Source organism: Neovison vison, chromosome 1 (genome assembly GCF_020171115.1).
Source record: "Neovison vison isolate M4711 chromosome 1, ASM_NN_V1, whole genome shotgun sequence".
In the NCBI taxonomy this organism is placed as follows: domain Eukaryota; kingdom Metazoa; phylum Chordata; class Mammalia; order Carnivora; family Mustelidae; genus Neogale; species Neogale vison.
In genome coordinates, this window is record NC_058091.1 from 126,408,199 (window position 1) to 126,435,558 (window position 27,360).

General features: G+C 38.8%; 1 protein-coding gene across 1 annotated transcript in view; it reads left to right on the forward strand.

The window, feature by feature from the left end:
- The window catches only part of RIPK1 (receptor interacting serine/threonine kinase 1), a 39,369-nt gene that overhangs the window by 1,844 nt on the left and 10,165 nt on the right, over nucleotides 1-27,360 (forward strand). Inside the window, exons 2-7 of the mRNA XM_044258016.1 lie at nucleotides 8,792-9,011; nucleotides 9,780-9,936; nucleotides 13,091-13,228; nucleotides 14,564-14,792; nucleotides 16,555-16,704; nucleotides 26,432-26,508. Coding sequence (XP_044113951.1) covers nucleotides 8,860-9,011; nucleotides 9,780-9,936; nucleotides 13,091-13,228; nucleotides 14,564-14,792; nucleotides 16,555-16,704; nucleotides 26,432-26,508 — 903 coding nt within the window. The 5' untranslated portion in view covers nucleotides 8,792-8,859. The remainder of the gene's footprint in view (nucleotides 1-8,791; nucleotides 9,012-9,779; nucleotides 9,937-13,090; nucleotides 13,229-14,563; nucleotides 14,793-16,554; nucleotides 16,705-26,431; nucleotides 26,509-27,360) is intronic.

Genomic DNA, 27,360 nt, shown 5'->3' on the forward strand with positions numbered 1-27,360 from the left:
AATACCACCAATATTATCTGGGACTTGAAAAAAATATATATATAGGCTCCCATACTTTGGTTGGATATTTTATTCTGGAAAAATGATTGACTGCATTTGCCTGTAAAATACTGATTTTGAACCACATATTTTGTTATGTTTTAAAAATTTGGCCTATGCATTCCCCATGTTTCAGACTGTAGCTTATTCATTTAATACAGGTGAGCAAGGTTATAAGATTAAGTCTTTGGATGGGATTTTAACAAAGATTTTAGTTCCGCTATCTAGGGAAGCTGTATGTGTGGGCAAATTGATAGCGGAAGTTTGAATGAAGAAACAAAGGTTCAGTGCCAGGATCTGGTACTTTAGGTGAATCATTTAACTCTTCAGATTTTAGTTTCTTTTATTTCTGAATTGGGATGATAAGAAAAAACTTACTTCATGGGGTCATAATGTGCTAACATATAGGATAATACCTGGTTGAACTCTTCTAGTCCTGTCCTTTACTCTTCTTTTGGTTCTTCCTTACTCACAGCTCTTGTTTATCTGCATCAAGCCGTTAAAACCAAAGAATCTTCGAGAATTCCACGTTGAATACTTGAGTAAAATCAGAGTTCTGTTAGCAGGGGGAAGGAAGGCAGTGATAGGTAGGCAACTGACATTTTCTAATTATTGAATTCTTGAATTCAATCATCACTGAAAAATTGAGAAATAGTCTTCTATCACTGAAAGGTAAGTATGAATATTTTTTTTAAAGATTTTATTTATTCATTTGACAGAGACAGATCACAAGTAGGCAGAGAGGCAGGCAGAGAGAGAGAGGAGGAAGCAGGCTCCCTGCTGAGCAGAGAGCCCGATGCGGGACTCGATCCCAGGACCCTGAGATCATGACCTGAGCCGAAGGCAGCGGCTTAACCCACTGAGCCACCCAGGCGCCCCTTAAGTATGAATATTTTTAAAGTCTTTTTAAAACTTTTAAAATTAAAGTATAATAATCAGTGTGAAATGCACATTTCATAATTGTACAGCTCTATGAAGTATCACAAAGTGAACATGACCCGGGTTAAGAAAAGAACATTGCCAGTATTCCCAAAACCTTTTGTGCCTCTCTCTTCTCATTCACTATCTCCTGTTTTCTATCTTATAGTAACCACTATCCTACCTCTTAGTATCAGGAAATAATTCTGCCAATTATTCTTGGTATTATTTATTTGTATTTACCCCAGTTTTATTGAGGTATCATTGACAAACAAAATTGAATATAGATGTGAGTATTTTGATATATAGACTATCTGCCTTAGAAGACATTTTAGAAATTTGTGAAATTTTTTGAAATTGTGAATGAATTTCAGTGGACAAAATTTGCTTTCTTGAGTCCCTGAATTAACATCCATTTATGAAAAAAAATTAAGAAATTCCATTAAAATGGGCATGATTACATTACTCGTTGAAATTAGTTAACATAAGATGATATAAGAGGGCAGTGTGCTTTTGTTAATTACTCTGTAACATGGCTTTATAAGGTGGTTTTTTTACCTGCCTACATTCAATGTTTTTGAGACTGTGGGGTATCTAAACCACTCAAGACCTTCCTAAGATATTCAGTGCTTATAAAGTTGAATTGTTCGTGGTGGGGGAAAAGGATCAAAAGTGGTAAAAGCAAAAGAAATCACTGGGAACCATGCAAGAGGTGCATAAGATTGAAGTCAGGCTAAACCAGCGAACTGCAAGACTGAGAGGAGAACTGATTTGGGTCAGGAGCCAACTTCACAAAGTGCAATGGAATCATCAGGAGGCCTCCTTGCCCTGAGGTCCATCATGCTGGCAGGAGGCACTGCAAATCCTAGTTGGCCCTGGCAAATTCCAGGAGACAAGATCTTGACTGAAGGAGAGTGAGCAAGTAGAACTCCTCAAAAAAGTTGAAATCTTATACTCAGATGGCATATTTCAGTTTAATTCCTTCCTGTTTCTTTACTCTCTGAGCCTTTTTTAAAAAGGTCATATACAACAGTATTTTTGAAAACTGCTATATGTATTTCAGAGTATGGATGGGCTATAACTTATCCTCTCTTCTGTGTATGTAAATTGTTTTACATGTTTTTGCCATTCTGTGTAATGTTGCCAGGACCATTGTTAAATAATCTGTCTCATCATCTCTGATTTGACTAAAGAAATACTGAGTGAAGTAATTATTGCCTTTAAAGAAACAAGTTTTATTATAAAATTATAAATGTAATTAATCTTTATTGTAGGAAATTTGAAAAGGTAGAAGTGTACAGAAGAAGTAAGAATCATCCTTCTATCCAAATATAATCCTTGCTAACATTTTGATGTCTTTTTTCCCCCTGTATGTATGTGTATATGTGTATGTGCCATCTACCTGTAAATATATTTTTTTACCTGTAATTTTGAATGGTTATATGATATTCCATTTTATGAGTGTCATGTAATTAATTTTCTCTATCCTTTATTTTTGGACAATTAAGTGTTTCTTTTTAAAAAATAATTACCCATTTAATAATCGATTAGGACATACGGAATCTTCATGGTTTCCTATATATAATATCATGTCTTCTGCAAATAGTGACAGCTTTGCTTTTTTTCTTTCTAATTTTGATGACTTTTATTTATTTTTCTTGCCTAATTGCTGTGGCTATGACTTCCAACATTACGTTGAATACAAGTGGCTACAATAGGCATGCTTGTCCTGTTCCTGATCAGTGCTTAGGACAAAACCTGCCATATGTCCGGGCTTTTTTTTTCCCCCCCTAGGCAATACAGACAGTATACAAAGTAGTTTCCTGCCCCCTGTGTATTAATTAGAAGTAATTCTCAAATTACAGCTATCTTAACTGTTTAAAGGAGAAGTTAAGGAAGCTCTGAGAATGTCTGATGGGAGGACCTAGGATGGCTTCCTTGAGGAAATGACACTTCATTGAGACCTGAAAGATGAGCAGGATGAGCCTGGAGAAGAATGTGCCTTTAGAGGGTTGTAGGGGAGAGTGGAACAAATTACTTGATCTCCCCCACTTCGCCCCTTACCATTCTCACAAGGATGAATCAGTAAAGAACTGCTGGGCAGAGGATCCCAGCAGCACACTGGCATTCTCAAAGTCCGTTGAAATGGGAGAAGTGTGGATAAGGGAGGGCAGCTGGTCCAAACATAGCCAGAACCTTTAAGCAAGGAACAAATCTGTTTTCCTTTCAGAAATGAGGAAATTGAGGCTTTTGAAGTTACACAAGTCATGGGGCTAATACATTACAGAGCTACAGTTCATACTCACAAAAGAAAGGCCTGTGTTCTTTCCACAGTAATACGGCTCTGTTACCTCTCCATCAGTGCCTGCCTCAGAGCCATCACGGCCCTTTGCATCTCATCCTCCATGCCTTTATCTTGGTAGCCTCCCCCACCCCCGTCTACCCATACATAGATAGGCTTCTTTCCAGAGGCTGATTCCTCTTGTTTGGCAATGTCTCATGTTACAGAAAGATGGTCCATAGTGTTGTGTACTTTGCTGATATGTGAGCTTTGCTGGAGTGACATGGTCTGCCCACAGCCTTTGTACACGGTGCAGGTGGTAACCTGAGCCAGAGTGCCAAAGGCCACTACACAAGACTGCCATCAGGCCAGACATTTTCAGAAATCCCTCAATTACTTTCTTTTTTAAACTTCCTGCTTCCCAGTACTTTATTATGAAAAATTTTGAAGTGAGAAGTTAAAAAGATCTTACACCCACAATTAACATCACACTCAGTAGTGAAAAATTAAAAGGCTTTTCTCTAAGATCATGAACAGGATAAAGATGCCCACTCTTCCCACATTTATTCAACATAATATTGGAAGTCGGGTACCTAGGTGTCTCAGTCAGTTAAGTATCTGCCTTAGCTCAGGTCATGATCCCAGAGTCCTGGGGTCAAGGCCCACATCAGGCTCCCTGCTCAGAGGGAAGTCTGCTTCTCCCTATTCCTCTGCCTGCTGCTTGTACTACTTGTTCTCTCTCTCTCTCTGTGTGTGTGTCAAATAAATAAATAAAATCTTTGAAAAAAGTGTCCAAAAAAACCCCATAATTTTGGAAGTCATAGCCACAACAATTAGGTAAGAAAAAGAAATAAAGGCATCAAAATTAGAAAGGAAAAAGCAAAGCTGTCACTATTTGCAGGAGACATAATAATATATATAGGAAACTATGAAGAGTCCATCAAAAGACTATTAGAATAAGTGATTTTTGATAATATAATAGGATATAAAATCAATATACAAAAATCTGTTGAGTTTCTGTATGCTAATAATGAACTATCAAAGAGAAATTAAGAAAATAGTTATGTTTATAAATGTATCAAAGGAAAAGAAAGTGCCTAGGAATAAATGTAACTGAGGATATGAAAGATTTGTGTAATGAAAACTACAAGATACTAAGGAAAGAAATTGAAGAATGCACAAATAAATAGATATTCCATGCTCGTGGATTGCAAGAATTAATATTGTTAAAATGTCCACACTACCTAAAGCAATATACAGATTTAAAGCAATCCCTAATAACATCCCAATGGCATTTTTCACAGAAATAGAACAGACAGTCCTAAAATACATATAGAACCACAGAAGACCCTGAATCAGCAAAGCAATCTTGAGAAAGAAAAGCTGGAGGCATCACACTCTCTGATTTCAGACTTTATTACAATGCTATAGTAATTAAAATAGTGTGCTGTTGGCATAAAAGGAGACATATAGATCCATGGAACAGAATAGAGAGCCCAGAAATAAACCCACTCGTGTAGTCAATTAATATATGACAAATAGGCCAAAAATATACAATGGGAAAAAGACAATCTCTTCAAGAAATCATGTTGGGAAAATTGGACAGCCACATACAAAAGAATGAAACTAGACTACTATCTTGCACCATACAAAAAAAATTAATGCAAAATGGATTAGAGACTTAAATGTACCATCTAAAACCATAAAAATTCTAGAAGAAACCATAGGCAATAAGCTCCTTGACATAGGTGTTGGCAATGATTTTTGGAATCTGACACCAAAAATAAAAGCAACAAAAGGAAAAATAAACAAGTGGGACTACATCAAATGACAAAGCTTATTCACAGCAAAGGACACCATCAACAAAATTAAAAGGCAACCTACTGAATGGGAGAAAATATTTACAAATCATATATCTGTTAAGAGGTTAATATCCAAGATATATAAAGAACTCATACAACTTCATAGCAAAAAAAAAAAAAGATTCAACTAAAAAATGAGCAGAAGATCCGAATAGACATTTTTCCCAAAGAAGACATCCAGATGGCCAACAGACACATAAAAGATGCCCAGCATCACTCATCATCAGGGAAATGCAAATCAAAACCACAATGAGATACCACCTCACACCCCTTAGAACTGCTGTTCTTGTACAGACCAGATAACCAGTGTTGGCAAGGATGTGGAGAAAGGGAACCTTTGTGCACTGTGAGAATGTGAACTGTTTTAGCCACTATGGAAACAGTATGAGGTATGGAACAGTACGAAGCTTTCTCAAGAAATATTTACTCAAAACAAAAACACTTACTCAAAGAGACATATGCACTCTTTAAGTTCGTGGCAGCATCAATTACAATAGCCAAGATATGGAAATAGCTTAAAAGTCTATCAATATATGAATATATAAAGAAGATGTGTGTGTGTGTGTGTGTATGTGTGTGTAAATTCAGCAGTAAAAAAGAAGAAAGTCTTGTCATTTGACAACATGGATGAACCTTAAGGGCATTATGCTAAATGAAATGTCAGAAAGATAAATACTGTATATGATCTCACTTATATGTAGAATCTTTTTTTTTTAATATGTAGAATCTTTAAAAAAAAAAAAAAAACTTCATAGATCCAGAGAACAGATTGGGGGTTGCCAGAGGCAGGGGCTGGGAGAAATGGAGGAAGGGAGTCAAAAGGTTTTAAAAAATTAAAAAATCATGAGCTACAAAAAGCAATGTAGTATTCTGGGTCGGATCCTAGAACAGAAAAAGGGCATTTGTTAAAAAAAAAAAAATGGGTAATATCATAATCAGGTAGGGTGTTTTGTTAATAGTAATGTACAATGTTGGTTTTTTAGTTTTGACATATGTACAATTAGGAACTGGGTGAGGAATATATGGGGGAAATTAGTAAATAAACAGAAATGTAGAAACAAATTTTAAAAAAAAATTTACAGTGAACTTTTGTGTGTCCACCATCAATATTATTTTATTCAGTCTGCTTTATTACAGAATATCTGTTTACTACACTCTTTATCCACAAGTCTGTCTGCAAAGTAAATTGCAGATATCAATACCCTTCCTACTAAATATTTTCAGTATGCACACCACTAACTAGAGTTCAGTATGTTTACAGATTTTTCTTTTTCTTTCTTTCTTTTTTCTTTTTTTAAGATTTTATTTATTTATTTGTCAGAGAGCAAGAGAGAGAGGATAGGCAGGGAGAGCAGCAGGCAGAGAGACAAGCAGACTCCTCGCTGAGCAAGGAGCCTGATGCGTGGCTCCATGCCAGAGTCCTGGGATCATGACCTAAGCTGAAGGCAGACGCTTAACAGACTGAGCCACCCAGCCATCCCCCAATTTTTTCTTTTGATGCCAGATTTGCCTACAGTACATTTACTGAGTATTAACAAATGCTTATGCCTGTGTAACTCTAACCCCCACCGAGATGGGAGAGCCGTACCATCACACCGGAAAGTTTCCTCCTGCTCCAAAGCATGCAGTCATTACCCTGCCCTGGGCTATCTGTTCTGGAAAAGTGCTCCTTTGCCAACACAGATTTCTTTGTTCAAGAGCTTAATGTAGGTGGAGTTGTACAGTATGTATTCTTTTGTACTAGGCTCCTTTTATTTACCATCTTTTGTGATTCGTTGATGTTGTGCATATTGGTAGTTCATTGCTTTTTTTGCTGAGTAGTAACCCATTGTACGAATATAGGATCTTTTTTTTTTTTTTAATCCATTCTCCTATGATGCATCACTGTTTCCAGTTTGGGGCTATCCTGAATAAAGCTGCAATGAACAACAGAAGTCTTTGGGGACATATGTTTTCATTTCTTTGGGGATTAGGATTGCTTAACCATAGTTGAAGTGTATGTTTCGTTTTATAAGAAACCTCCAGACCTTTTCTCAAAGTGCTTGTACCACTTTATATTCCCACTCACAATGTATGAGAATTCCAATTGTTTCTTATCTTCCCCAGTATTTGGTGGTGTCAGCCTTTTTAATTTTGGATATTCTGGTAGGTGCGTAATGGTATCTCATTAGGGTCCCCCATGGGTTTTTATGCTTCAGTTCAGTTTGGGGAAAATGAATGGAAGAAGGGAAGAACGAGAAGGAAACAGTTCTGTTTTGGGATCATATACACTTAGACTTCATAGCACTTATATACAAATTCTCCAAATCCTCATCCTTTTTATACCTTTCTATTCTTTTTCGATAATGCATTGTTCTTTCATATTCTTCAAATTCATTCTTTGTGTTCATAATTACCTAAAACCTATTATTTTCTAAGAGTATTCAATACTCTGAAATTCTTTAGTACCTGATACTGCGCTTGTATCTGCTGGATTTGGCTCGTTTGAACTTTGTGCTTTATAATTTTGGAATAGGAGCTGATGTTTTTAGAATTTATTTGTGGGAATTCTGTCTAGTCTTCCCTGAGGGTGTTTGTTTGCTTTACCCTTAATTCAGTGATATCATGAGCCTGTTAGCCACTTTCTTTTTTTTAAAGTTCTTCGTTTGGGCCATTTCAGCCATAGGAGGAATAGAAAAGCCCAAATCTATTAGAAGACAGGCCCAAGGTTATGAATTCACTTCGAGACTTTTTTTTACACCCCATGTCCTATCTAAGACCAGAAATTGCCTCTGCTAGTGGACTAGCTTTTCCCCTGTGCATCCTTTCATTGATGAGTGCTGTGTTCAGTACGGGGGGTATCTCTGTTTCAACCCTCTTTTCTTGCATGCCATGAACTCGTCTCCTGTCCCTGGCTGCATTTTAGACCTTGACCTTTGGATGTCAAGATTGGCCTTGCACAACAGAGCCACTGTCTCAGTTCAGCAAGTTATTAACACATATCACAAGTTATTGACTGGGGGGCTTAAACAATGGACGTTTATTTCCCACAGTTCTGGAGGCTGGAAGTCCAATATCAAAGTACCAGTAGATGTCGTGTCTGGTGAGAGCATGCTTCCTGGTTGGCAGATGACTCTCCACTTCTTGTATCCTCACATAGTGGGGGCGAGAGAGAGCGTGAGAGCGAGCTCTTATATCTTTTATAAGGACCCTGATCTCACTTGTGAGGCTTTCACATTCATGACCCAATTGTCTCCCAAAGACTCCACCTCCTAAAACTATCACAGTGGCATTAGAGCTCCAACAAATAAACAAATGACAACCGATCAGTCCAAAGCAGCCCCCATGTGGGACATTGCCCTAGGCCCAGGGTCTGTTCTTTTTTTAGTCATAGAGTTAATTCTCCTTTCTCTTGGGCCTATCTGTGCATCTGAATGATGTTTGTGTTATGCTATCCTACACAGATAGGTCTTTTGCAGCAGGGAGGTTTTAAAATTTTTCTGTTTCTCCATGTTGCCAGAAATGGAAGCTTAAAGGAATAAAACTTGTGGTTTTCTCTGATTCTTGAAAATATGACAAACAGTTCATCTTACAATGTCTGTCCTCAAAAAAAAAATTTAAGGCACACTAAGCACATGGTAGAACTTTGCATGTTTTTTGGATAATGACTCTTTGCACTGAGATGCCTTCTTGTTTTTGTTTTGTTTCACAGGGCACAGCTCTGAGTGGGAAAAAGTGGTGCATTTCTGAACATTCTCAGGATTCACAAGGAAACCAACCATGTCCTTGGATGACATTAAGATGAAAACTAGTGACTTACTGGAGAAGGAGTACCTGGACAGCGGGGGTTTCGGAAAGGTGTCTCTGTGTTTACACAGATGCCATGGACTCGTGATACTGAAAAAGGTGTACACGGGCCCCAAGCGCACTGAGTGAGTCAGGAGCAGAGGCGGTTGGGCCAGATTACAGCCTGGCCATGGGAAAAATTACTGTGGAGATGCAGGGCAGGGCAGTGGATAAACATGGCCCAGGCATTAGAGGGAGACAGACCACGGTGTGTCAGTGGGCACAGTTTTTGTCCAATAACGCTGAGAGCTGGTTATTATTACCCCTGTACTGCTAAATGGGGATTCTGAGGCTGGTTAGCAAAAAGCTCCCAGCTAACAGACAGTGGAAGAGAAGTGAAGAGAAGGAATTAGAGAAAGGGAAGGAGATGAGGAGTGATGAGGGAGGCAATGAGATAGACTTGTACTTGCTGCAACGTTTTGGCAGGGACCAGCCCTACCTATAGAAAAAAAAAAAAAAAAGGCCATTAATTAGAAGTTCCAGAAGCCCTCTCTTTAAAGCAGTTGGTAGATTTGTTTTACTTCCCTCTTTTCTTTCCAGAGTTGTTACCAAGAGAGGCTGCATTTTCTCTTGTGCCATCTGTTCAGGCTGCCTCTCCTTGTGGCTCTCCACGTGCTTTGCATTCATTCTTTCTTTGCTCTGATGTTTCTCAAATGCTCGCTACCCGTCACTGGGAAGGACTGAGAAATTCCTCTACCAGTGGATGCGCACTGTCTGGGCCTGGAAGAGATCAGGGCACGCACAGGCATCAACACCAATGTGTGATGTGTTGGAGGCGTGTACTGCATTTCTTGGGGGCACAAGGGACAGGGTGCGAACTCTGCCCATCTTGACAGCACCTTTCTGTCCCACAGGTACAACGAGTCCCTCCTTGAGGAGGGCAAGATGATGCACAGGCTGAGACATAATCGGGTGGTGAAGCTGCTGGGCGTCATCATAGAAGAAGGGAACTACTCCCTGGTGATGGAGTACATGGAAAAGGGCAACCTGATGCACGTTCTGAAGGCGGAGGTAAAGAGGGCTTCGCTGCGTGCTTGACCCGCATCATGCCCTGGGCGCTGCTCTTCTGTGATGGTTCTCACTGTCATAGTTGTTGGTGTCAAATAACCCCCTTATGAGTTTGGATTTTCTGAAGTCAATACCGGGTGGGTGGCTCAGCTGGTTAAGCAGCTGCCTTCAGCTAAGGTCATGTCCCAGCATCCTGGGATCGAGTCCCGCATCGGGCTCCTTGCTTGGCAGGGAGCCTGCTTCTCCCTCTGCCTCTGCCTGCCACTCTGTCTGCCTGTGTTCACTCTCGCTCCTCTCTCTCTGACAAATAAATAAAAAAATCTTTAAAAAAAAAAAAAGGTCCCGAACGTTCCCTGCCCAGAAGGTGGTCTTGCTTTCCTGTCAGTCATTGCAGATAGCTGTCTATACCCCTCACTTTGGGGTGTCCCCCTGTGTCTTAGTGCTGGAGCTGGCCTTGGTCAGCCAGTCCAGCATCCACAGTTCAGGGGTAGGCACTGTCTTCCAGAAGCCCGTGGTCTGACCCAAGGCAGATGCCTGCTGGGTAGCCAGGAGCTGACTGACTGACTGAAGGATGTATACTAGACGTGACTGTCTGTGGAGACAGAATCTTAGTGATTGCTCTTTGATGCCAACTGAGAAACCTAGAGGCTGAATATAGAACATCAGAGGCAACAACACTGGATAAGTAAGACTTACAATAAAAGAAAAATTGTGCATGCAAACCACATCACCTTAATAAAGCATTTTTTAGCGTTGATCTACCTATTAAGGACAAGGCCTCGTGCTAGTTGCTGGGGAGGCAATAGCAAATAGAACAGACACATACCACGGACAGTTGAGGAGGGAACGGTATGGCGTAATGGTGTTTCGGTAGACATCTCCCAGCATGCTGTTGGGAACACAGGGGAGAGGCGCTCGCTTTCCTGTGGAATAGATAAGAAGGGATTCCAGAAGGAGGATGCTTGAGCCAAAGCCTGAAGGACAAGCAGAGATTTAAGGAACATGTGTTCCGGTGAGAGAATGGCAAAGCAAAGAGAATATGCCAAATTTGGGACACTGCAAACAACTGGATTTGGCCAAAGCATAGATTGCTTGTGGGAATGGTGGGCTGCGGCAGTCTGTAGGGCAAATATACCCCCCTTTCCCCTCACCCTACAGCTCTTCTCCCTCACCCTACAACTCCCTAAGGTTATGTCCGTTCTTTAGGTCTTCAAAGCCCCAGACATCTCTCGCAGACAGTTGTGGGAAGGGTATCAGGTGTTCACTGATACACGTTGTGTTATAATTGAGTTAGACTGTTCTTCTCGCCCAAACTAGGCAAGACCAGCTGCTGCATGAAGTAAGTAGGCATCTTGACTGGGAGATAAATCCTGTGTGACACCAGGTGTCGTGCAGGATGATGTGAAGATAAGGTGGACTAGTTTGGGCTCCAGAGGAATTCAGGAGGGTGTGAGGGAGAAAAGCAGAGTGGGGAATGTGAAGGGGATTTCCTTTTGCTTGCTCAGAATTTGTTCCGAAGTCCAAAGTTATACCAAGGAAGAAGGGAAAATCTCTTGACTCTTTTTTGGATGGTGGTGATCATTGTGGGTTTTAAATATGGTATGGGGGGATTCACTTGAGATTCTAACTTCCGTCATTTAAATTTTGGTGTTTACCAACAACCAACATATACATAAGTTTTTAGGAAACAGCCCGTTTGTAAACCAGAGACTGCACGTGTGCGTGCACACACAGTTTGCATTTTTCAGTGTTAAGCAAAACTAATGTTTTGGAATGCTCTACATTAACATTGATATTTGTGTAACTAGAATAGAATTGTTCAGTGAGAATGACTTGCGAATTTACAAGGACCTGAAGTATCTGATAACAGATTACGAAATAGCTAGTAAATTCACTTCCGCATTCTTTTAACATCATGATATCTCACATGTTAATCTTTCTATGTTTGTAATCAGTGTGAACACACTGAGAATCTCTTGTATTCTTTTTTCTCAATATTATTTCATCTACACATTGCTGTGACACTGTTCACCCGTTTAGTATATAGTAGCATATATTAATGCACTGTGGAAAATGCCTGCTTTTTGTTTATTTATTTTTCCCTTCATTCAACAACAATTCTAGGCACTATGCTAGGTAGTAAAGATGCATATATTCTAATCATCATCATGTTCCTCTCTCAAGGGGCTTAATTTAAAAAAAAAATTTTAAGATTTTATTTATTTACTTGAGAGAGAGAGAGTGAGAGAGAAAGCATAAGAGGGGAGAAGGTCAGAGGGAGAAGCAGACTCCCCACTGAGCAGGGAGCCTGATGCGGAGCTTGATCCCGGGACTCCAGGATTATGACTGAGCTGAAGGCAGTTGCCCAACCAACTGAGCAACCCAGGCACCCAAGGGGCTTAATTTTATAGCATTTTAATATATTACCATATTGGCGTGAAAGTTTTATTTTTACATGACAGAACACAGCATTAATACTGTTAGCACGTGGAATGAAATCTTTATTTCAAAGGGGTTTTTTTTTAAAATGATGACAGTGTTGCAGATCATGATAGAAGGACTCCTGGTAGCTACAGATGGACCCTAACCTATGGTTCCACTTAAGATTTTTTTCACTTTATCATGGGCAAAGCAATGGGCATTCAGTGGAAACCATACTTTGAATTTTGAATTTGGATCTTTTCCTGGGCTGGCAGCATGCATTACGATCCTCTCTTGTGAGGCTGGGCCGTGGCAGTGAGCCACGTGATGACACGGGGGACAGCTGATGTCCTCACAACCATTCTGTTACTCACACAGCCATTCACTTTCTCACCTGCTGTTCAGTATCAGTCAATTACATGAGATAATCACCAGTTTATTGTCAAATAGGCTCTGTGTTAGATGATTTTGCCCAACTAAGGCTAATGGAAGCATTCTGAGTAGGCTTAAGGTAGGTATAGGCTAAGCTATGATGTCCAGTACGTTAGATATATTAAACACATTTTTGACTTATGATATTGAGAATGTATGATGTGTTTATAAGGCTATATCCCCACTGTATGCTGGGAAGATCTGTATATCCTCTAGTTCAGATCCCACTACTCTGGAATAAAACAGTTGCTTTGGCCCATTTGACTTACCTTTCCTTTTCATAGACTAATGTCACTTGTTTTAGGTCAGTATCCCCCTTTCTCTAAAAGGAAGGATAATTATGGAGATCATTGAAGGGATGTGCTACTTACATGGACAAGGCATAATACACAAGGACCTAAAGCCTGAAAATATCCTCGTTGATGATGACTTTCACATTAAGGTAAATCGTAATCTGAAGGTTTCTAGAAGATTGGGGTGATTTGATTTTAATTCTCCATTGTAAATCCACTTCTGTACCTGGTAGACCTCTAAAGGAAGACCTCATTCAGCTTAGAGCTGGCAACAGTGGAGCTGGAAGGTTCTGCTGAGCATTGACAAGAAAGTTATGGACTTGATGGAGTTCATATTACTTATTTACTTACTCTAATCTACATTTTTTGTCAGGTTTTTTTTTTAATTTTTAAACTGTAACTTACTCCATTATAGTAAAGGGAACAAGGGGAAGAGGTTTTCCTTTTGTTCACTCAAGAGCAAACTTAACTAGGTGGAACGTCACATCAATTGGTTTTGGCAGCAGGAATCCAAGCACGAGAATCTGAAAGGGGAAGCAGCACTTGGGGGAGAACTCGGGAACTGCTTACGCAGGCATCTTTCCACTACAAGATTCTGCTTCTAACACTTCCTTCTAGTCTTGGACAGATTTTATTCCTACAACATTGAAAGAAGCTTCCTTCTTTACATTAGTAACATCTTTTATGTATCTCTTATGTTACAATCTGGGAATTTTAGATCATCACACTCCAAAACCCATACCCATAGGCTTGGATTCCTAGAGGTGAAAGTGAAACTCTCATCTTTGATTTCTTCTTAACTGTATTGTTCTATTGTTCCACACTTTTGCCCTTGCCTCCTCTCTCTGTTCTGTGTCTGACCTTTGTATTTTTCATTTTGCTTTCTTCTCTGTTCCCCCCACCCCTCTTCTATCCCATCATCTCTTAGGTTCAGGCTACCCATTCAAAACAACGAGCACTGCTGTCCTTCTCCTCAGGACTTCGGAGTCCTTAGAATCTTGTATCCATGGGCTTCGGGACACCTTTTGGGAAAGCTAAAGGTGTGGTATGTTGTCACCATTGGCTGTACAAATCTGCTGAGAAGAAAATACCTTTTCTTCCTAGCCCCCAAAATAGTTGAAAAAAATATGCAGAGTAAATGAGGAATTCAAATAAACATGTTTTGCTATAGTTCATGTTAGAAACGACTTCTGCTTTTTCTCTCCTCTCCCCTGCCCCTAACCCCACTAGCAGATTCCATGGTTTTATTGCATAAGACTCTGAGATACCAGAATTTCACATGGACATTTCTTAGGGGACATTGTCCAACTAGTTGAGGAAGCACAAAGTTTCTATGAATTTGTTCAGAATTAGCTGCTCTACCTAGTGGAAATTTCTGGAAATCCACTCTACCTCCCATCTATTAGTTAACCCCCAAATTTAAAGACAAGGCTGATTTGCCTGTGGCTCTCACAGAATAATCCCATTGGTTTGCTCTCTTGCAGATAGCTGATCTTGGTGTTGCTTCCTTTAAGATGTGGAGTAAACTGACTAAAGAGGAACATAACGAGCAGAGGAAATTGAATCGAGTCTCTAAGAAAAACGGTGGAACCCTTTGCTACATGGCCCCTGAGCATCTGAATGACGTCAATGCAAAGCCCTCAGAGAAGTCAGATGTGTACAGCTTTGGCATAGTACTTTGGGCAATATTTGCTAATAAGGAGCCCTATGAAAGTAAGACATTTGTAGAGGAGTGAGGTGTTAATCAGACCTGCTGAGTAAAATAGCGGTCTTCAGTCAAGTCAGTTAAGACTTATCATGTCTGTTCATTTCACGTCTTTCTCACCCACTAGACCATAAGCTACACAGGGTCTGGGACCATATCTGATTTCTTCAGAGCTACTTTACCCGTATCTGCCCACAAGTGCTTGGAACACAGTAGGTGCTCAACACCATGAGGTTGAATGAAAGTAATTTCAGTTTGGGAATCAGGGATCACAGGACAAGTAGGAGACTTGATGATGTATCTGAGTTCAGAAGGTGCCATAAAATTCTGGGATTCTTCCTGGACAAGAAAGCTTGCTTGCTTCTGCTTATGAGACATGTACTTCATACTTGATTCATTCACTTGCTCCCTTACTCGAGAATCATTTCTTTTCAGTACTTACTGTGAGCACTTTAATTCAAATTAAGAATGAAGAGGTGAGAAAAGACCTCTTGGTTCTTGTAGGAGAACAGATACAGAAGTAGTCATTCTTCAGATTAATGGACATTCTCTGGTCCCATTTTTTTGGGTGATTATCAGCTCCCCTGGTTTAATGATCACCCATTGCCAAGGCCTCTCAAATCTCTTATATCTAGCCCTGGCCTGGATATCCACTTATCTGTTATGTCCATTACACTTACCAGAGGAACCCCAAAGCAACATCCCCTAAATAAACTTATCTTCCGCATGTTCCCCTTGTAGTCCACTCAGCTTTGCTCTTCTCATGTTCAGAAAATGGCATTACCATCTACCTACCAAGTTGCTGGACCAGAAACCTTATGCATCCCAGTCTCAGCTTTACCCCTTGTTTCCCACATCCAATCAGGCATCAAAATCTATGAGTTCAAGGTATACATACACTTCTACCCCCACCAAACTCTCTGCTGGTCACACCCTCTGTATTTCTGCTGAAGCCTGCTTATGCCATTCCCCATTCACACTGCAGCCAAGCTGGTCATCTTAAAAGGCAAGTATGACCATCTCTCATCTATTTAAATCTTTCCAAGGCTCCCTGGGCCTTTAGGATAAAGTTCAAATTCTTCAGTATGGAATACAAGGCCCTCTCTGATACGGCTTTTCTGTCTTTCTCTATCCTTATTCCTTATCTCTCTTTCCTTAGTCAGTATGTCCAGTGAGAGTGAACTACTCATAATTCCTGGGACACTTCATGATTTCGGGGACTTCCAGTCTATTCATATCCTGCTTCCCTAGCCCGGAATCCTCCTCTCTGAGTCCTCCTTCCTGATTCTTCACGTGGATAAATCCTGCTTATTTTGTTGAGTCAGCAAAGCCTTCTCTGACCTTCTAATCACAGTTGTGTTAGAAGAACCCTTTGTACTCCTTGAATAGCAGTTAACCACTCTGTATTCTCAGTCACTCTCAATAGACTGAGCTCCTTACAGGTAAGAGCTATACCATATTTGTTTTTGTATTAAAATCTGGAGTATGCCTTTGGTTTTATTTATATATTCTATTTGTTCTACCAGGTGGCCACCTTGTGATGAATTCTGTCTCTCCTTGCCAAGGTTAAATGTTGTTTGATCATCTGGACAGTAGACTATGTCAGTGCCTTGTCAGGGGGTCATTCTGCCTCTATTGGATGAGGCACCTGGACTAAAAGCACAGCCTAGGGAGAGAGATTAGCAGCTTTGTCCAAGTTCTGCCACCTCCCTACCTGAGACACACAGGATTTGAGGAGAAAGTCAACTTAAATCCTTCTTTGCTTTATAGATGCGATCTGTGAAGAGCAGTTGATAATATGCATTAAATCTGGGAACAGGCCAAATGTGGAAGACATCCTTGAGTACTGCCCAGAGGAGATAATTAGCATCATGAAGCAGTGCTGGGAGGCGAAACCAGACATTCGACCAACATTTACTGGTAAGGGCATCTTTTATGACCTGAACATTGCCAGTGAGGCGATTTTTTCCTAGGAAGATGTAATCAAGAAGTTGCTTTAAGTTTTCAGAAAACTCAGTTCCACTGGTGATTTCAAATTGATTTTCTAGATTTCAAACATTTTGTTCAATGAAAAGATACCAACCCTCTCAAAAGCATGAAGGCCTGCAAGGTGCTCTTATTTCTTTTTTGTTTCACAATTAACTTTTTAAAAATTGTGTTAAGATTGGGGCATCTGGGTGGCTCAGTGGGTTAAGCCTCTGCCTTCGGCTCAGGTCTTGATCTCGGGGTCCCCACATCGGCTCTCTGTAAGCGGAGAGCCTGCTACCATTGCCCACACTCTTTCCCTGCCTCTATGCCTACTTGTGATCTCTCTCTTTCAAATAAATAAATGAAATCTTTTAAAAAAATTAAAAAATGAAATTTCTAAAAAAAAAATAATTGTGTTAAGATATACGTAACATCATTGACCATGTTAACCTTCTCTTAAGTGTACAGGTCAGTGGCATTAAGTACATTCACAGTGTTGTGCGTCTATCGCCACCTCCCATCTCGAAAACTTCTTCATCTTCCCCAACTGAAACTTTGTACCCATTAAATACCAATTCCCCATTCCCCTTCCCCCAGCCCTTTGCAACCATTCTAACTTTTCATCTCTCTGAATTTATTGTTATTTCTATTTTTACATAAACAGAAAGGTACTACTCTGGGTACCTCATGTAAGTGGAATCATACAGCATTTGTCCCTTTGTGCCATGCTTAGTTCAGTCAGCATAATGTCCAAGCTTCCTTCATGTTATAGCCTGTGTCAGAAGTTCTTTCCTTCTTATCACTGGATGGTATGTATTCTGCGGTGTGTATAGACCACATTTTCTTTATTCATTCATCTGTCAGTGGATACTTGGGTTGCTTCCACTGGCCTCTTTGTCTCTTAGCTTCTATTATTTCTTCTCTCTCCCTTTATGTAGCTGGCATCATTGGAAATGTATGTTCTCATTTAGATTGGGCCTGTAGTAGAGGAAGAGGAAAAAGGACATGGATGTTTTGTCACATCCTTGCACTTCTTCCCACTCCCCTAGGTTACCTAGGATCTTGCTAAGATCCTAGATGCAGAGGAAACATGGAAGTCAGAGGAAAGACAATCAGTTGAGCAAAAAATAAATAGCAAGAAGTCACTTAGGAGCCTGTTTCTGCTATAAGAAAACAGAATTAAAGCCCCGCCTACAACTACTACCAAGGATTAGAGGGTTAACTTTGGTTTATTTGCTTGTTTTCTTACTCTCTTAGTTGGTCAATCTTCTCCTGACTTGGTCTTGTCTCTTGTTTTATGCCTTTTTCACTTTTTTAAAATTAAAGTTCTTATTTTGAGATAATTGTAGATGTACGTGTGGTTGTAAGAAAAACACAGAAGTGTACTGGCTGCCTCCATTGGTAGAGTGTGGGACTCCTGATCTCAGGGGTTGTAAGTTTGAGCCCTAGGTTGGGTGTAGACATTACTTAAAAATCTTTAATTAAAAAAACAAAACAAAACAGGGGCACCTGGGTGGCTTACTCAGTTAAGCCTCTGCCTTTGGCTCGGATCATGATCCCAGGGTCTTGGGATCAAGCCCTGCATTGGGCTCCCTGCTCCATGGGGACCCTGCTTCTCCCTGTCCCTCTGCCTGCTACTCCCCCTACTTGTGCTCTCTCTCTCTGTGCCAAATAAGTAAAATAATATTTAGGGGGAAAAAAAGAAGAAGAAAAGAAAAGAAGTAACATAAATATTCCTTATCCTTTTACCAAGTTTACTCCAATGATAACATCTGGTCAAACTATAGTATGGTATTACAAGTAGGATATTGACATTGATACAGTCAGATACAGAACATCTCCATCACCACAAGATTCCCTTATATTGCCCTCTTATAGCTACACCCACTTTCCTCCCCAGCCCCACCCCACTTCTTCACCTTTGTCAGTTACTGAGCTGTTCTCCATTTCTATAATTTTTTTTTGTCATTTCGCAAACGTTACATAAATAGAATCATAAAATACTTTTTGGAAACACTTCAGGATTGACTTTTTGCCACTCAGCATAAATCCCTGGAGATTTGTCAAGGCTGTTGTGTGTATTAATGATTTGTTGCTTTTCCTTGTATTGTATGGTGTGGATGTACCACAGTTAGTTTATTCTCACCTCAAAGGAAATTTGTTCCCAGTTTTTGGCTGTTAAAATGAACACTGCTGTAAATATTCATGTTAGAGGTTTTTGTGTGAATATAAGTATTGACTTCTCTGGAATAAATACCCAGAAGTGAGATAGCTAGGTTGTACAGTAGTTTCATGATTGTTTTTTTTTTTGTGGGGTTTTTTTTGCCACTGTTTTTCAGTGGTTGTACCATTTTATGTTCCTGGCAGCAGTGTGAACCACCAGTGATCCAGTTTCTCTGCATCCTTGCTAGCATTTGATATTGTCACTATGTCATTTTAGCCATTCTGATAAGTATGTAGTGAAATCTCACTGTGGTTTTAATTTGTATTTCTCCAATGGCTAATGATATTGAATATGTCTTTTTTTGTGCTTATTTGCTATTTGTCTATCTGCTTTGGTAAAATATTGCTTTACTAACTTTTGCCCATTTTCTACTTACATTGCTTGTTTCTTTTTAACTATTGAATTTTGAATGTTCTTTATATATTCTATATAGTATTCCTTCATTGGATATGTGGCTTGCGAATATTTTCTTCCAACATGTAGTGCTTTTTTTTAATCCTCTTAGAAGCATCTTTCACAGAATAAAAGTTTTTGATGAAGTCTAGTTTATTAATTTTTCCTCTTATGGATTGCACTTTTGGTGTCCAGCCTAAGAACACTGTCAGGTTTAGCTTTCAAGATCTTATAATGTGTTTTGTTCTAAAATTCTTACAGTTTTACATTTAAGTCTGTGTTAAGTATTTTTCTATAATTGTCGAGGAAAATTTTTAATTGATAACCAAAGAACAATAGCACAGAACTAAATATTTGATTTGTCTTTTCTTACCTGTTACTCAATTTATATTTTATTGGAAAAATAACACAATCCATTTTGAGTGAATTTTTGTATAATATGTGTGGCTTAGGTTAAATCTCATTTCTTGCCTATCAATATCCTCTTCTTCAGCACCACTTGTTGAAAGTCCTTCTTTCCAGGCTCAGTCGGTTAAGTGTCCACCTTCAGCTCAGGTCATGATCCTGGAGTCCCAGGATCAAGCCCCACCTCAGGCTCTCTGCTCAACGGGGAGCCTGCTTCTCCCTCTGTCCCTCACCCCGCTCATTTACTCTCTTTCAAATCAATAAATAAAATCTTAAAAAAAAAAAAGTCTATTTTTCCTCTATTGAATGGCTTTTTCTTCTTTGGCAGAAGTAAGTTGGGATATCTATATGCACTTATTTCTGAGTTCTCTATTCTGGTCCATTGATCTGTGCATCTATCCCTCTGCCAATACCCAGTCTTAATATAATGGTATGTCTTAAAACCGAGTAGACTGATTCCTCCCTTTTTTTTTTTTAATTTAAAAAGTTCTTTTAGCTACTCTAGTTCCTTTGTCTTTCCATATAAAATTTAGAAAAAATCTTGTCTATAAAGAAATCTCACCCTGATTTTGATAGAAATTATGTTAAATCAGTATATCCATTTGAGGAGAATTGAGATCTTTACTATATTGAGTTTTGTAATCCATGAACACAATATGTCTCTTATTTATTTATATCTTCTTTGATTTGTTTTATTGGTGTTGTGTAGTCTTTAGCATAACAGTCCTATATATTTCTCTTTTTTGAGCAATTGTAAGTCAGTTGTATTTTAAATTTAGGTGTCCATTTGTTCATTGCTAGAATATTGAAATATAGTTAGTTTCTTTGTGCTAATCTTGTATCTTATGACCTTATTGAACTGACTTATTAGTTCTAGGAGTTTTTTGGGATATCTTCTTTAGATTTTCATGTCATCTCCAAATAGAGACAGTTTTCTTTCTTCCTTTCTGATCTATATGACTTTTATCTCCTTTTCTTACTTTATCACATTGGCTAGAATTTCCAGCCTTATCTTAAATAAGAGCAGAGAGAGCAGACATCCTTACCTTTCTCAGTATTAGGAGAAAGCACTCAGACTTTCAGTATGAAGTATGTTAGCTGTAGATATTTTGTAGATACTCTTTATCACTTGATGAAGTTCACCATATTTATTCTTATTTTTCTGAGAATTTATCATGAATGCGTTTTGAATTTTGTGAAATGCTTTTCCTGCATTGATTGGTATGGTGGTATGTTTTCCCTTCTTTTAATTGTTAATATGGTGAATTACACTAATTGTTTAATACCTAACCAGCCTTGCATCCCAGGAATAAAACCTATTTGGTAATGGTGTGTGATTCTTCTAGTATATTGATAAATTCCATTTACTAATATTTCGTTAAGACTTTTCCAAGTATAGTCATGAGGACATTGGTCTATAACTTTCTGCTTTTTGTATTATCTTTGTCTGGTTTTAATATCAGATTAATATTGGCTTCACAAAATAAACTGAGAAGTTTTCCCTCCTAATTTTTGGAAGAGAATGGGTGTAAGTGATGTTAATTCCTTTAAAGTTTGGTAGAATTCTCCCAGGAAACTATCCAGGCCTGGAAATTTCTTTCTTTCCTTTCCCTTTTTTTTTTCCTGGAGTTTTTAAATTGAAAAGTTGATTTCTTTAGTAGTATAGGAGCTATCAAGATGATCTGTTTTACATCAGAGTAATCTGTTTTATATCAAAGTAGTGTATCAAATGGTTTGGTAGTTCTACTTGTGGTAGTTCGTATTTTTTGAGGAAATGACATTTCAATTAAGTTATCAAGTTTATATATGTAAAGTTGTTTGTAGTAGCTCTCATTATTGTTTAGATCTCTGCAGTGTTTGTAGTGATATCCCCTGTTTCATTCCTGATACTGGTTATGTATGTCTTCTGTTTTCTTTTGTTAGTCTTCCTGTTGATCTTTTTAAATAACCAACTTTTTGTTTCATTGATTTCCCCTATTGTTTTTGTTTTACATTTCATAGATTCCTGTTCTTCATCATTTCCTTTCTTCTACTTTTTATTTGTTTTGTTCCTCTTTTTAATAGGTTCTTAAGGTTGGAACTTAGATTATTGATTTTGATTTGAGACCTTTTCTCTTTTCTAATGTGTGTCTAATGCCATAAATTTCCTTCTCAGCACTGCTTTAGTTATGTCCTGCAAATTTTGATATATTGTTATTTTCATTTCCTTTATTGCATTTTTAAATTTTCCTTGAGACTTTCCCTTAGATCTATGCATTATTTAGAAGTATGTTGTTTAGTTTCCAAGAGTTTGGAGATATTCTTGTTATCTTTGTTACTGATTTCTGGCTTAATTTCATTTTAGTCAGAGAACATGTTCTATGTGTTTAGCATCTCAAATTTATTGAGGTTTATTTTTTGGCCCAGAATATGGTGTATCTTGGGATATGTTCTGTGGACACTTGAAAGGAATGGATTATTCTGCTGTCGTTGGGTAGAGTGTCCTGTAAATCTAGATTAGATCCTATTGATGATGTTGTTGAGTTCTTTCATGCCTTGGCTGATTTTCTCTCTAGTTCTTTGAATTACTGAGAAAGAGATATCCAAGTCTACAACTATAATTGTGAATTTGTCTATTTCTGCTTTTAGTTTTATCCTCTTTTGCTTTATAGATTTTTCCATCTCTGTTGTTTGGTGCATATATATTTAGGATTGCTGTGTTTTGATGGAGTGATCCTTTTATCATTATATAAATGTCCCTTTTGTCTCCAGCAATTATCTTTGCTCTGAAGTCTACTTTGTTGGATATTAATATAGCTACCCTTCTTTCCTTTTATTAATATTTTTTATCTTTCCCCATCTTTTTACTTTCAGTTGTGTATAATCATGTGAAGTGAGTTTCTTGTGACAGCATGTACTTGGGACATGTTTCCTTAATCTGTTCTGTCAATGTCTGTCTTTTGATTGGTGTTGTTAGACCATATTAATTTAGTGTAATTTTGATATGTTAGAGCTCACATTTGCCATTTTATTTTGCTTTTTATTTGTTCTTTGTTTCTCATTTCTCTGTTTTCTTTTTGTTGCCTTCCTATGCATTCTTGAACGTATTTAGAATCCCATTTGAATTTATCAATAGTATAGTATTTTTTTTCTTTCTTTTCTTTTTTTTTTTAGAAAGAGAACCTGCGGGGCGCCTGGGTGGCTCAGTGGGTTAGGCTGCTGCCTTCGGCTCAGGTCATGATCTCAGGGTCCTGGGATTGAGTCCCGCATGGGGCTCTCTGCTCAGCAGGGAGCCTACTTCCTCCTCTCTCTCTCTCTCTGCCTGCCTCTCTGCCTACTTGTGATCTCTCTCTGTCAAATAAATAAATAAATAAAATATTTAAAAAAAAAAAAAGAAAAAGAAAGAGAACATGCATGTATAAGCAGGGAAGGGGCAGAGGGAGAGAATTTTTTGTGTGTGTGTGACACTAAATATGTCACAACTAGAATTCAATTAAATCCTGACATTAACCACCTGGAGTTATTATTAGACTCCACAGGTTTAAGGGCTTAGCCCAGCTGTAAGATTGTCTCCACTTTAGACACCAGGTGCAGATAGTATGCCCAGGCTACCCACACTTCTGCTCCACCAAATACAAATTTGAGAGTCCTCATAAAACCGTCTTAAGGTTCAATAATTCACTAGAACTCACAGAACTCAGGAAAGCATTTTATTTACATTTACTGGGGTATTATAAAGGATACAACTCAGAACAGCCAAAGGAAGAGATTCATTAAGTTATTGGTGGTGGGATGGGTGTGCCACATAGCTCCCATGCCACTTTCCCAACAGTGTACTCACTTAACGTAGTCACTACTGGAAGCTCTCCAAACCCCATTGTTTAGAGGTTTTCATGGAGGCCTCACTAGGTAGGCAATATTAATTAAATCACTGGTCATTGGTGACTGAACTAAATCTCTAGTCCCTCTCCCCTCCCTGGAGGTCAAAGAGCGGTACTGAAAGCTCCAATCTTATAATCATAACTAGGTGTTTCTGGTAACAAGCTCCCATCCTGATGCTATTTAGCCTCTCTACCTCATCCCTCTAGCCAGGAACTGTCTCATTAACATAGAAAAGACATTCTTACTGCTTAGGGGATCCCAGGGATTTTGAGAGCTCCCTGCCATGAACCAGCTGAAGCTGGGAGAAAGAACAAATATTTATTTTTTAATTATACCACATGTGTTCTTTCTTCCTCCCTGATTCCAAGGTATCTTCTTTTATCATTTCCTTCTGGTTTAGGAAGTTCCCTTAGCCATTCCTTTAGGGTATGTCTGCTAGGGACAAATTATCATAGTTTTTCTTCATTTGAGAATGTCTTGAGCTTACTTTCATTTCTGTAGGATTTTTTTGCTGGGTATAGGATTCTGGGTTGACAATTCCTTTCTTTTAGGACTTAATAAATACTGTGCCACATACTCTGGCCTCCATTGTTTTAGTTAAGAAATCCCTTTTTTTTCTCTGGGTGCTTTCACAACCTATTCTTTATCTTTCAGAGGTTTAATTATTATTGGTCTTGGTATGAATTTGTTTGGGTTTCTTCTGTTTGAGTTTTGTTTTGATTTTTGAATCTATAGGTGTATGTCTCTTCCTAAATTTGAGAAGCTTTCAGCCATTATCTCTTAGAGTACTTTTTTCAGTCTTTATCGTTTCTGAGATTGGGATAACAAAAATGCTAGATCTTATGTTATAGTTTCACTTGTCCCTGAGGCTCTCTACACTTTTTTTCCCCACAGTTTATTTTCTTTCTCTTGATCAGGTTGGTTTATTTCTTTCATTCTGTTTTTCAGCTGACTGATTTTCCTTTTCCCCTTTATTCTGCTGTTGAACTCATCCATTTTGGTTTACTATATTTTTCAGTTCAAAAATCTCATTGAACTTTCTTTTATATCTTGTTTCTTTCTTAAGACTTCCTTTTTTTTTAAGATTATTTATTTGACAGAGAGAGAGTGAGAGAGAGAGAAAGAGAGAGAGAGAGAGCATAAGAAAGGGAATGGCGGGCAGAAGGAGAGGCAGGCTCCCTGCTGAGCAGGAAGCCCAATGGGGGACTTGATCCCAGGGTTCTGAGGTCATGTCTTGAGCCGAAGGCAACCACTTAACTGACTGAGCCACCCAAGTGTCCCTCTTTTTTCATTTGTTTTAAGCTTATTTGTAATTGCTTATTGAAGCATTTGTATCATGGCTGTTTAAAAAGTTTTAAACAGTGAATTCTACTATCTCTGGTATCTTGGCATTGAGATCTATTGATTGTCTTTTTACCTTCAGTTTTAGATCTTCCTGGTCCTTAGTGTGATGAGTGATTTTTCTCTTGAAACTTGCTCATTTTCTTACAATGTTAGGAAATTCTGGATCTTCTTCAAGCTTTCTCTTTTACCTGGCCATTTCTGACATGGCTTTGGCAATGGAAGGTGCTGCCACCCTGTTTGACAGGTAGAAGTCCAGGTTTTCTACTGAGCCCTGTTGACACCTGAGTCGGGGCAGGGGCTCTTTATTTGTACTGGTCAGGGCAGAAGTTCCAGGGGAGTCCATCTGTCTCCACAGACACTGCAGTGGTTGTGAAAGTTGTGACTCCCTGTGGGGCCTCTCCTGACACTTCTCCATTAGAATGGGTGGGAGTGCCTTATTACTGCAAAGTAAGGTTGTGAGTCCAGTTTACCCTCATAGTCCATTGATACCATGGAGTGGAGGGGCTCGTTACCATCTGGCAGGAAGGGAAGCCCTGGTTTTCCATTTGGCCTTCTCTGACATCACCCTAGTGGGGTATTGGAGTATCCTGTTACTGTTGCATGAGGTTGGAAGTCTTAGGTCTCCTTACTTGGCCTTTGCTGGTGAGTTAAGAGTGGAGCCACAGTGTTTTCTGTGATATTTGGCTGGAGAATGGTTATTGACTAAAGGTCTTCTGTCTTCCTAGGCTGCCCCTTGCTTTGTCCTTTGGCTAGAAAGAGCAGGTTTTTGTTAGGGTTTTTTTTTGTTTGTTTGTTTTGTTTTGTTTTTATTGTTTTGTTGCCAGCTTCCTTGTCTGGGATCTTAGAGGCAAAAAGAAATCCTGTTGAAGTCATCATCATGTCTTTCCTCAGATCCCAAAGTCCCTAGTTGGTCTGCCCTTTCCTTTCCTCCTTTCAGACTCTTTTTTATGTTTGTTTTCATGTGTGATATCTAGGGGGTTCTTGTGCTTAGAGGGAGAAATGAGGAAAAGTATGTCTACTCCATCTTCCTGAAAGTGGAAGTTGCCTTTTTCTTTTAAGGCTAGCAGCTTTTAAGTCTTTATATCAAATCCCTATACTAAGTATTCTGTCCTATAATAATTCTGATTCCAGAGAGAGAGAAACAAACAGTCTGTCCACCCCTGTTGACTTGGAGAGGAATTTATATTAGATAGGATTTTGTGCTACAGCTGCAGAAACATGCTATTAGGCAGCATCTCCTGGTTTCCAGTGTTATTTTGTCCCTCCTTCTGTACCCCTAGTTATTAGGCTTATTAGTCTCTTCATGTAAGTTAGTGATCTGGCATTAAAATTTTGTTTTACTGCTCTGTCCACAGATTAAGGTAAGTAATTCAAAGATAATAGATTACTAATATTTAAATTTTACTTTAGAAAATACCTAAGAAGTTTAAAGTACTATTTTTTTTAATACAGGCCTTGAAGAAAAATTTAGGCCTTTTTATGTAGATCAATTAGAAGAAAATGTAGAAGACGATGTGACAAGTTTAAAGGTAGGTAACCTAGCAGGTACTCAATGCATTAACATATTAAAGCATATATATTACCAATCTTGAAAATCAAAGCAATATAATTTGTTACCAAGCTTTGAGGTAAGTGAGCTTGATAACCACGTGTAACAAAATTAGCAATTTTATACAGAAATCATCAAGTTGGCATATTGGACCCATTCACTGGAATAGAATTAAAGGTACCATAGGTGGATTGGTCATTTTGAGGAATTCTTGAACGACAGAAAGCCAACAGAATTATATTTGCTGAGTCATAGAACAGAAAAAGAAAATGCTAACCCAACACAGTTACAAGTGTTGGCTCCTCCCCCTGGTTCCCTCGCACTAAGCAACAGATGGGAGCCAAATCTGCCTCAACCTGAAGTGGATTTGGTGTCTGAGGTCCAAGAGGTATGTCAAAGGTTGTTACCAGCTAAGTAAGAGAAGCAAAGACCTTCCCTACATACATACTTAGGAAACAAGTTGCTGGCATAAGTCTTACAGCAACATGCTGCTATAATCATGAGGGGAAGACTACAGTAAATAAAACAGACAGGTATATGGAGTTTTAAAATCAAAATACAAAATGAGTGAGTCAAGAATTACCAGACTTTTGAGGGATACCTACTCCAAAAGGAGAGGTATCCAATGGAAACTATTCTTGAGCATCCAAAGGCCATCAGGAAGGACAGATAGTCCCTAAAGCTAAAAAGCATTACCATAGTAGTCAGGAATATTTCATAATGATAAAAAGTTCAATTCACCAGGAAGATAATAGCAGCTTTAAATATGTATATGCCCTTAATAACATGGTTTATATATACAAAGCAAAACTTGACAAAACTCAAAGGAGAA